The sequence below is a fragment of the Vulpes vulpes genome, chromosome 6 (assembly GCF_048418805.1).
Source record: "Vulpes vulpes isolate BD-2025 chromosome 6, VulVul3, whole genome shotgun sequence".
Taxonomy (NCBI): Eukaryota; Metazoa; Chordata; class Mammalia; order Carnivora; family Canidae; genus Vulpes; species Vulpes vulpes.
This window is the reverse complement of record NC_132785.1, coordinates 98999772-99010790: the sequence shown is the minus strand read 5'-3', so window position 1 is coordinate 99010790 and position 11019 is coordinate 98999772. Positions and strand designations below refer to the sequence as shown.

Below are 11019 nucleotides of genomic sequence, written 5' to 3'. Positions count from 1 at the left end.
ATTCTAAAAACACAGTGAAAGGCATTATATTAAGCACAAGGTTCCAATAATGCCTAAGCTGTCTATCCAATTAGTGCAGAAAAGGAGGGAATATGATGAGTCATTCTGTAACATAAGTCAGAACACCTCTCCTGTTTAAAGGATCAGACTAAATATTTTAGGCTTTGCATGCCACCTGGGCTATCACAACTACTCAACCCTGCCGATGTAGCAAGAAAGCAGCCATAGACATTCTCTAAAAAAATTAGCATGGCCAAGATCCAATAAAACTTTATTTACAAAATCAGGCACTGTGGGCAGATTTGGCCCATGAGTCTTTATTTAATGACCCCCACTTAAAATCTGACGATCTTGATGCAAATCCTGGCTGGGGGCACCTGGGTGGCTCAGTGGTTGAGTGTCTGCTTTTGGCTCAGGTTGTGGTTCCAGGGTCCTGGGATGGAGTCCCACATCTGGCTACCGGCAGGAAGCCCCTCTGCTTATGTCTCTGCCTTTCTCTCTCTCTCTCTCTGTGTTTCTTATGAATGAATGAATAAATGAATGAATGAATGAATATAAATTTAAAAATAAAAATCCTGGTTCTGTTACTGCTGCAAGAACTGGGAAAACAGTTGATGTTCCTGAACTTAAATTTCTTTATTTTAAAATGGGTCTAATAATAGCATCCACTTCCCAGATTCTCTGTGAAGATTAAAAATAAACTACTCAGCACAGTGCCTAGACACTGAAAGTTCTAAATAGATGTGGAGTTATTATCGTATGTTCTTTGCACTACACCGTCTTTCTTCCATTAGGCCTATTTCTAAAAATTAAACAAAGCTCTACTGAGCTTAGACTACATGGGATATAGAAAAAAGGGTGTCACACTCCTCTTTCCCATCTATAATGCACTGTATTCAGATGTAAAATGAGTTGGGATCATAAGATGGTTTACTGAAAGTTTTTAAAATGGCTCTTCTATGGAAAATGTTCATGTAGAACCTCAAACTTCTTGAGAAGCACACATACTAAGTAAAACCTCAAACCATGAAATACAAAGAAATGCATTAACCACTTAATTAAGAAAAAAGCCCCTTACTGTGCGTAAATCAATGCTTGTATTAAGCTGCATGTGAAGATCTTCAATGTCATGCAATTTTGTCTCCACTTCAAAAGTTTCCAAAGAATTTTCTTCTCTTTGCTTCTCAATAAGGGTCATAGCTTTCAAGCTATCCATTTCCACCTGAACTTGCTCTTGAAATGCTTCACAATTCTCCTTCTCATTTTGAATATGTTCAATGTCCAAATTTATGAGTAAAGGCTGCTCTAACTGAGACTTTATCTGATTCAAAACATGTAAGGAACTTTCCAGTTTGTCCTGAAAATTCTTTTCACCCATTTCCTTTGGTTGGGATTCTAGTACTTTGTCTTGGAGAATCTTGTGTAACTTGTCATTTTCTTCCACACACAGCTTTATTTGCAGGATTTCTTTCTCTTTGAATGAGTCATCAAAGGTCTTACTTTGATTTAAATTCTTTATCATCTCTTGACACAAGCACATGGCTTTCTCAATTCTGCGCTGCAAAATTTGAGCACTGAGCAGACTGCTTGCCGGGGAGGCATGGGGCATTTCCAGTAGTGCTTCAGCCCTTGTCTTAATTTGCAAATCCATAGCCCTCAGTTTACTAAGTGATGCTTGATATTTGTCACGTTCTGCCACAAGTGTGTCCAGCTGCTTAATTTTTTCTTCAAGTTCCTTTTCTTTTTCAAATACTTGGGCTTGTAATTGGTCAAGCTGGGAAGAATCCCAGTTTAGACCTAGAGAGTCAAACACTTCTTTGAGTTTCAGTACCTGTAGGATGCGAGACTGAACACCAGTGATTAGGTCTTTAAGACTATACAGCTCCTCCTTCACATCTTCATGTATTTCTTGATTTAGTGGCAGCTCACTGTGCTGTATATGGTCAACCTCCTTCTGAAGCACAGATGCCTTTTCATGGTATTCTCTGTAAAAATGTATCTTGCGTTCTACTTCATTGCATTTATTTTGTATGACTCTTTGTGTTCTGTCAGCTCTAGTCTTCAGATTTTTCAGTTGGTCGCCCAGAAATAATCTTTCAAACACACATAGATCCTTGCAGACGTCTGCCTGTTCCTGAAGGCGAGCTGAGATTACACTCTCTGCTTCTTGCAACGCCTCCTGAGAACTCGTCAAAGTGACATGCTCCTGTTCTAGTTCAGGTTCTGTGGATGCTGTTTTCATCTTGGGAATGATCTGTGCTTCATTTTCCTGAAGTGAAAGTTGAAGTTTCTCTATTACTGCAATAAATCTGTTTCTTTCTTCCAATTTAAATTCTAATTGCTGTGATCTTTCAGTTGACTTTAAAATCAGCATTTGGTATTGATTCTGTAAGTCTTGTAGGAGGTGATTTAAATCATTGCTCTCATCTGCTGTAAGGTTAGGAATATTCTTTTTGACCTCTTCTACCAAGGACTCTACAGCCTGCTGCTTATCCAGAATGCCATCGTGTTTAACCTTGCATTTTCTGATCTGGGAAAGAATATCATCCGGGAAAAGGGAAATGGTAGGGGTGAGTTCACCTAGCAGATTCTTGACCCACTGGATAATCTCTTTCATCTTGTTCCTTACTTCACACTTTTTGATCTGATTTTCCACCTTTATGTTTAATGGCTCCAAGGCTTCTAATTGCTTCTGCAGATTATTCATTGCATCTTCCAAAGCATTCTTTTCTTTTTCCCCCCAAATCCTCTTCATCTGAAATTCAGCTTGCCCTTTTAAAACAGAAAATTGATGTTTCATATTCTGGAGTTCAGTGGCCAAGGCAATTGTGTTTGGGCCCCCATCCTGTTCTTCCATAGAGTTCAGCCCTAACTGTAGACTTTGCTGCTGCTGCTGCTGCTGTATGGAAATTCCAAGGTCTTGGATCTGATTCATCAGAAGCGTAAATTCATCATGTTCCACTACTTGCTGAGAATACTTCTTTTGAGCCAGTTGTTCCACTTGTTCCCAGCTATTTACGAGTTGCTTGATCTGACTTTCCAATAACTTCTTATCCATGTCAGTCAGATAGTTCGATACATTTTCCCATTCAGTTTTCATCCTGCTTAAAGAATCTTTCTCTTTTTCTATTGATGCTAGGAATTGTTTAATTTTGTCCAGATAGGTTGCACTGTCCAGTGGTCCCCTAAAAAAAAGAAGGGAAAAATGGAGCTTCTTTATACTTATTACATATCAACATGAGGTTAGAGATCATTAAAAGAAATTAATTCTTCTATGAATTCCCAGAAGAGAAGATAAGGTTGTCTATTAAAGCACTCTGTCCTTAAAATAAAAATCAGAATCTGGTTTAGTGTGGCTTTCAATTAGTGTATGACGATGTACAAAGCTTATCTATAAAATATGTATCATAAAAATGCAGAACCAGGATGCCTGGGTGGCTCAGCGGTTGGGCGCATCCTGCCTTCAGCTCAGGGCATGATCCTGGAGTACCAGGATCGAGTCCACATTGGGCTTCTTGCATGGAGCCTGCTTCTCCCTCTGCCTATGTGCCTGCTTCTCTCTTTCTGTGTCTCTCATGAATAAATAAATAAAATCTTTTTTAAAAAATGCAGAACCACAGGAAAGGAGTGAAGAGTGAAGGGAACAACGTATGTAAAAGTACTCTGTAACCGTAAAGAACTTGCACAAAGCTGAGTCTGGGACTAAGAAATTACTCCATCTTCCAACCACTTTGTTGTCGTTTTGCCAACAATAATGGCTAAGAGAGTATAATCATCAGGCTAATATTTTTAATATAAAACTGTTTCCTCAAAGGGATATCACTGAAAGTAAATCCCATTAAGGCAAAACTATAACATCAACCTTTTTACCTTTTATTTTATTTTTTAGTTATTTATTCATGAGAGACAAGAGAAAGAGGCAGAGACATAGGCAAAGGGAGAAGCAGGCTCCCCCCCGGGGAGCCCGATGCGGGACTCGATCCCAGGACTCTGGGATCACACCCTGAGCCAAAGGCAGACGCTCAATCACTGAGCCACCCAGGTGCCCCAAATCAACATTTTTAATAGTAAGAAAGGGTTTACACAATAAGATTATATCTTTATTTTATTTTCCATTATTTTCAAAGCCAAAAGGAATATATGTATGTAAAGAAAAAACATTAGGATAGATACATATTCAGTATTTCCAAACTATTTAAACCAATTATGCTGATACTAAGCAACTGTATACATAGGATATTTCTCTCCACCCCCATAGTTTAGAATAAACTCTTGACACAAAAGAGTGCTGAATTACATAGAATTTAAATCGATTTGGCAGAATTTCACGTGAATTAAGAAATTAATTTGTAAAAAAATATAATTTAATTGTAAAATTAATACAAATAATATAAAATTTATTGCCTGAAACCAACAGTTTTCTTCAATGGCCTCCATATGGAATTAATTTCATACTGTAGTATTAAAATCATATCCTGGGATCCCTGGGTGGCTCAGCGATGTAGCGTCTGTCTTCGGCCCAGGGCGTGATCCTAGAGTCCCAGGATTGAGTCCCACATCAGGCGTCTGCATGCAGCCTGCTTCTCCCTCTGCCTGTGTCTCTGCCTCTCCCTCTCTCTCTCTCTCTCTCTCTCTGTGTTTGTCTCTCATGAATAAATAAAATCTTAAAAAAATAATAATAATAAATAAATAAATAAAATCATATCCTTTCATAGTATACATTCTTAAAACCCTGGGCCTGTCCATGGCAGTGAAGCTTATGCTTGAATAAAAAGAATGCAAGTTCTAAATTCTTTTTTTTATGATTTATTTATTTTAAAGATTTTATTTATTTACCTATTTATTTGAGAGACAAAGAGAGAGAGAGCAAGAGTGGGAAGGGCAGAGGGAGATGGAGAATCTCAAGTAGACTCCATGCTCAGCGTGGAGTGCTACGCAGGGCTCAATCCCATAACCATGAGATCACAACCTAGCCTAGACTAAGAGTCAGATGCTCAAATGACTGCACCACCCAGGCACCCCTATTTATTTAAGAGAGAGAGAGAGAGAAAGAGAGGGCAAGTAAATGGCGGGGCAGGGGGCAGAAAGAGAAAAATCCTGAAGGAGACTCCCTGCTGAGTGCAGAACCTGATGTGGGCTGGATCCAAGGATTCTGAGATCATAACCTGAGCCAAAACCAAGGGCCAGATGCTCAACCAACTGAGCCACCCAGGTGCCTCACAAGTCCTAAATTCTCATACTTACACTTTTAGACTTTCCTTTTCCATCAGCAAGGCTTTCACTGAGGATTCAACTGCAGCAAGGTGCTCCTGAAAATTGTTAAGGAGTTCATATTGGCTTTCTTTCTTTTTCTTCAAAGTAATAAGTGCCTGAAGCAGACTGTCCAAGTGGTGCACTGAATATCTTGTACTGTGAAGAACCAAGGCACTTGCTTCTGCTTTATTGAGACATTCAGTTTGTTCTAGTGGTTCAGTGGCTATTTTCTTTGCTTCCAACTGGGCATATAATTCCTAAAAACAAGTCAAGGAAGTCAATAAATACATAGTCCCTCATTTACTCATTAATTTCTTTCTTTCCAGTAACACATTACATCCCAAGAATAGGTTTCAAATATTTCATTTGCACACAGAGAAACTAAGGTGCTGACATTTAAAAGCTTTTTTCACTAGAATCATGTTAAAATCTAGATTGAAACTCACAATTGGTCTAGCATTTAATAGCAATTAGATTTCCCTATTATGTTAAAAGGTTCTGCATGTCTAAAGGAAGATTTCTTTTTTTCAAGTTGTTCTAGATTTATATACACTCCATTTATATCCATCCGTTATTTATATATATAAATATATACAAATAAGATATATATAATATTTTTATTATTTACATACATCACCCCTCTTTCCTATTTTAAATACATGTTTACAGCCATGCAAACTCAGTTAAAATTGTAGGGGTAATTTTTTAAAAAACATGGCCATGTATCGGACTTTTAGATTATATAGCTATTAAGTACATAAATATATAAACATAGTTATGTAAGCACAGCTGTAAAAACAAAGGAGCATCCCATAATGTTGATAATTAGAAAAAGTAAACTTGTCAGAATATGAAGAATACATCTAAGAAGAGGAACGATAAGTCAGAATTTCCTAATTTTGTTACTAAATAAGTAAGTTTTTAGTAACTTCATGAAAAAGACTAATGTTCATTAAACTCTTCCACTTTTTAAATGGAAAGATTTATACAACTTACTGATTAGTACATAATTATATAGTTACCAAATTGATCATCAGGCAAAGGTTAAATAAGACTTTCATTCTGTGCAAGCAAGTTACTGGTAATTAAAATATATTGTATTGCACTGGATAAATGATGCAATCATGTTGTCAATGTTTTTCTTGTTTCCATACCTCTATCTCTTTTAATTGTTCATTTCTTAACATAACATCTAATTCTAAAGGTTGATTTTGCAGCTCATTGACTTTATGCTCATCTTCAGTGTTTTTCATGCTTTCTTGAACATTGAGAGAAAGTTGTTTTGACAAAACCACTTCCACAGCTGAATTCTGAAAACATAAAAAGATTAATTGCTGAATAATCTACCTTACCTTACAAATAAATAATATTTCTTTTTCTTGGTGAAAACATTCTAGTTCCTTCTATTTACTCAGATTAAAGACTTTCCAAAAGTATCTTTGGGCACCATCAAAAATTTCCATACACTACTTAATGCTGTTGTCGATATCATATGAAAAAAAGCCTTTTTTGGCAAGATAGTATAGGATCTATGATTATATCATGAGGCACAGTCAAGTCGTAAGGAAAGAAAACGGATATGGAAAAACAAAAGTTCCAAAGTTTATGCTTAGTATTCACTGTGATGCAGAGGGCAGGGCAAAGAACCAGCATTCAACATTACCTACTGATAGTTTAAAATAGTAAGTGGAGAGATGGCAGGAACACCAAGATTTCATGGTATTAAGAATGAATTATTCCTTAAACCAATTAGTAGTAAGAATTCCAAGCTGGGTAAGGCAGGTTATCTATATAGGAATGTGATCTTTTCTGAAACCTGCAAGAACTTGAGTTTCTCATAGGGTACACAGAACACCTGCTTCATTCATTCATTCATTCATTCATTCTTTTTTTTTTTTTAAGATTTTATTTGTTTATTCTTGAGAGATGCAGAGAGAGAGGCAGAGACAAGAGAAGCAGGCTCCATGCAGGGAGCCCAATATGGAACTTGATCCCGGGACTCCAGGATCATGCCCTGAGCCGAAGGCAGATGTTCAACCACGAGCCACCCAAGTGTCCCTCATTTGTGCTTTTAACAAATATTTGTTGAGTATGTAAATGTCCCAGGTGCCATGTCCATAATTTTAAAAGATTTCCATTATTTTGGTAAGGTATTAGTTTTTATCTTCCAGTTACTTTATAAATGAAATACCATTTGATTTTGGCATATCAGTAAGGTCTATATCAAGTCTGTGAATAAGATGTGTCCACATTTCCCAACAAGGTAGAAATTGTTGTCATAAAAAATACCACCTAGATAGCAACATAGAATGTCAATGATAAGGGAAACTGGGTAAGAGATATATGAAAACTCTCTGTATTATCTTTGCAACTTTTTCCATCAATGTAAAACTATTCTAGAGTTAAAAGATTATTTAAATAAGACAGATGTACAGAGGTGTATGTGTCTGGAGCTTTACCAAAACTGTTAAGAAAACTCAGCTGACCAGCATTACCGGTTTTGACATAGCACGTAGCACAAGTCACTTCTTTTAAAAGGCTACAAATGATGAAAATGATTTTGTGAATTTCCTCCGTTCCTAACAATTTAACATGTAAACTATAGTTAAAAATCTACAGGGAAGACAGCATCTTAGGAGGAAAGATCCAGGAAAGCTATGAGAGGAACAGAGAGCTGCTACACCACAGGCTCCATTGGGCTATGAGTGCTCCTTGCCATAAGCCATAATCATGAAGTGGATGCCTGTCTCCCACTTGGTGCTTATTGTTACTTAGAGTCCTCCCACAAATTCACCTGCAGAACAAGAGTGCCTGAGGTGAAGCTTGAGGTATTGGACCTTAGGAAGACTTTACTTATTATTAATCATCTACTAAGGACAGAGCCCTTGGTCTATCTTACGTCATAAACCAGTGACTTGAGAACTACCAACATTTTGCCACTTGTAATCTGCCTTTCGTGGTCAGAGAGAGCGTTCTGAAAAACCTGAAATCACTCCTAAAACACCACCTGTTTACCAATTCCAAAAGCCATGTTTCTACCTTGGCAGAAAATCCAACAGAATCCCTCAAACGAACATTTCAAATTTAAAAGGTAACATTCCCTTGCTCATGCCAGAAAGGTTGCAACACAGACTCAAGGTCCTGATTGGCTCCTGGAAAGATTCTTTTGTAATCAGTCATCCTTTGCTCATCACCTCTGACTATATTTTATTTTGATTCTGCAATCTCATTTGAATGATTTTATTTTAAACATGACATTTCAAGCACAGAAAAACAAAATATAACTTATAGTCATTAACCATGGTACAGATAAAAGTAATATAATTTTCCATATAACAAATATAATTTAAAGCTCGATATTCATCCCTCTTCTCTTCTTCCTCACAAATAACCACTATTCTAAAATATACACATACATTTTTTAAAAATATATTTATTTATTTAAGTAATCTCTACCCTAAGCATGGGGCTCAAGCACACGACCCTGAGATCAAGAGTTACACATCTTCTGACTGAGCCAGCCAGGTGCCTTGACACATACATTTTTATACATTTACTACATATATTAGTATTCATACAGTATTTTATGTATTTTAATTTTTATACAGCTGGAATCATATTATCATTTTATAATAATTTGTTTTAATATAACAAATAATTTGTTATTTTCCACTCAGCAGTATGTTTTGGGGTTTATTCATGGTGACAGATATAAATCTGGTACAGTCATTTTAGCATAGTATACCATTCTACCGTCTGCATGAACATGACTTACTTGTCTGTCAGGCTACTGTGAACATAATATTGTTTCCAGTTTTTCTTATTAGAGATACTGGTCTGACAAACACCCTTGTGTAGACCTTTTTGCACATTTGTGTGAGTTTCTTTGAGATATTTTCCTAGAATTAAAATTGCTCCTTTTGATTATCAATAGTTGTTACTTTGTTCTCCAAACTGAATTATAGTTTTGATTCCCTCAGCATGGTAAAAGAATTTCCCCTAATCCTCTCTGATATTTGGTGCTAACAGACTTTCATTTCTGCCAATATAATGGATGTGAATTTAACTCAATATTGTTTTAATGGTATTTCTCTGACTGCTAAGGAGACTGAGCTACTCTCCCAGAAGAAAACATGAGCAGTAAGCCCTTTAACATATGTCTTAGCAATATTTGTTTGGACCAGTCTCTTCAGGCAAAACCAACAAAAACTAAAATAAACAGGGGCAGCCTGGGTGGCTCAGCAGTTTAGCACCGCCTTCAGCCCAGAGCATGAGCCTGGAGTCCCGGGATTGAGTCCCACATCGGGCTCCCTGTATGGAGCCTGCTTCTCCCTCTGTCTGTGTCTCTGCCTCTCTCTCTCCCTCATCCTTTATTCTCTCATGAATAAATAAATAAAATATTTTAAAAAATAAAATAACCTGATTTTAAAAATGGGCTGAGGACTTGAATACACATTTTTTTCCAAAGAAGACATACGGGTGGCCAATAGGCACATGAAAGATGTTCAACATCAATAATCATCAGAGAAATGCATATCAAAATCACAGTGATATTACTCAGCCATCAAAAATATGCAATATTATCACTTGCAATGATATAGATGAAACTAGAGAGTATAATGCAAAGTGAAATAAGTCAACAGAAGACAATTATTATATGATCTCACTCATATGTGGAATTTAAGAAACAAAACAGAGGAACATAAGGAAAGGGAGGGAAAAATAAAGTAGGATGAAATCAGATAGGAAGAAAACCATTAGAGACTCTTAACTACAGGAAACAAACTGAGGGTCGATGGAGGGGAAGTGGGAGGGGAAATGAGGTAACTGGGTGATGGGCATTAAGGAGGGCACGTGATCTAATGAGCACTGGGTGTGATATGCAACTGATGAATCACTGAAGTCTACCTTTGAAACAATAATATACTATAGGTTAATTAATTGAATTTAAATAAAATTAAATTAAAAAAGAACACAAGATATTACACGTTAGATTGGCTATTATTACAAAGGCCAAAAAATAACAAATGTTGGTGAGAACGAGGAGAAAAGGGAGCCCATATACACTATTGATAGGAATGTAAATTGGTTCAGTGACTGGAAAACATCATGAAGGTTTCTCAAAAATTTAAAAGTAAAAATACCATACAATCCATCAATTCTACTTCTGGGCATTTATCTGAAGAAAACAAAAACACCAATTTGAAGAGATACATATCCCTATGCCATTACAGCATTATTTACAACCACTAAGGTATAGAAGCCATAAGTGTCCCTCAATAGATATGGATAAAGAAAATGTAGTCTATATATGCAATGGAATATTGCTCTCTCATAAAATAGAAGGAAATCTTATCATTTGTGACAAAATGAATGGACATTGAGGGTATTATGCTAAGTGAAATAAGTCACACAGATAAAGACAAATACTGTATGATTTCACTTATATGTGGAATCTAAAAAACAAAACAGAGGGGTACCTGGCTGGCTCAGTTGGTAGACCATGCAACTCTTGATTTGAGGTTAAATATTCAAGCCCCACATTAGGCACAGTGCTTACTTAATTTAAAAAAAAAAAAGCAAACTACAAAAAACAAAACAGGAGTGCCTGGGTTAAACATCTGCCTTTGTCCCGAGTTATGATCACAGGGTCCTAAATCAAGCTCAATAGCGTGCTCCCTGCCCAGTGCTTCTCCCTTTCTCTCTGCTCACCTCCCCGACTTGTGGATGTGCTCATGTGCGCACATACTCTCCCTCTCTCCGTTT

At 36.8% G+C, this 11019-nt stretch overlaps 1 protein-coding gene across 8 annotated transcripts in view; it reads right to left on the bottom strand.

Annotated features, from left to right (window-relative positions):
• SYNE2 (spectrin repeat containing nuclear envelope protein 2) overlaps nt 1–11019 on the bottom strand; it is a 321249-nt gene that overhangs the window by 141749 nt on the left and 168481 nt on the right. For all 8 annotated transcript variants that reach the window (XM_072762565.1, XM_072762566.1, XM_072762568.1 and 5 more), the window contains 3 exons: nt 6408–6563; nt 5245–5510; nt 1079–3185 (listed from right to left, as the gene is read on the bottom strand). In XM_072762565.1, the coding sequence (XP_072618666.1) occupies nt 1079–3185; nt 5245–5510; nt 6408–6563 (2529 nt within the window). The remainder of the gene's footprint in view (nt 1–1078; nt 3186–5244; nt 5511–6407; nt 6564–11019) is intronic.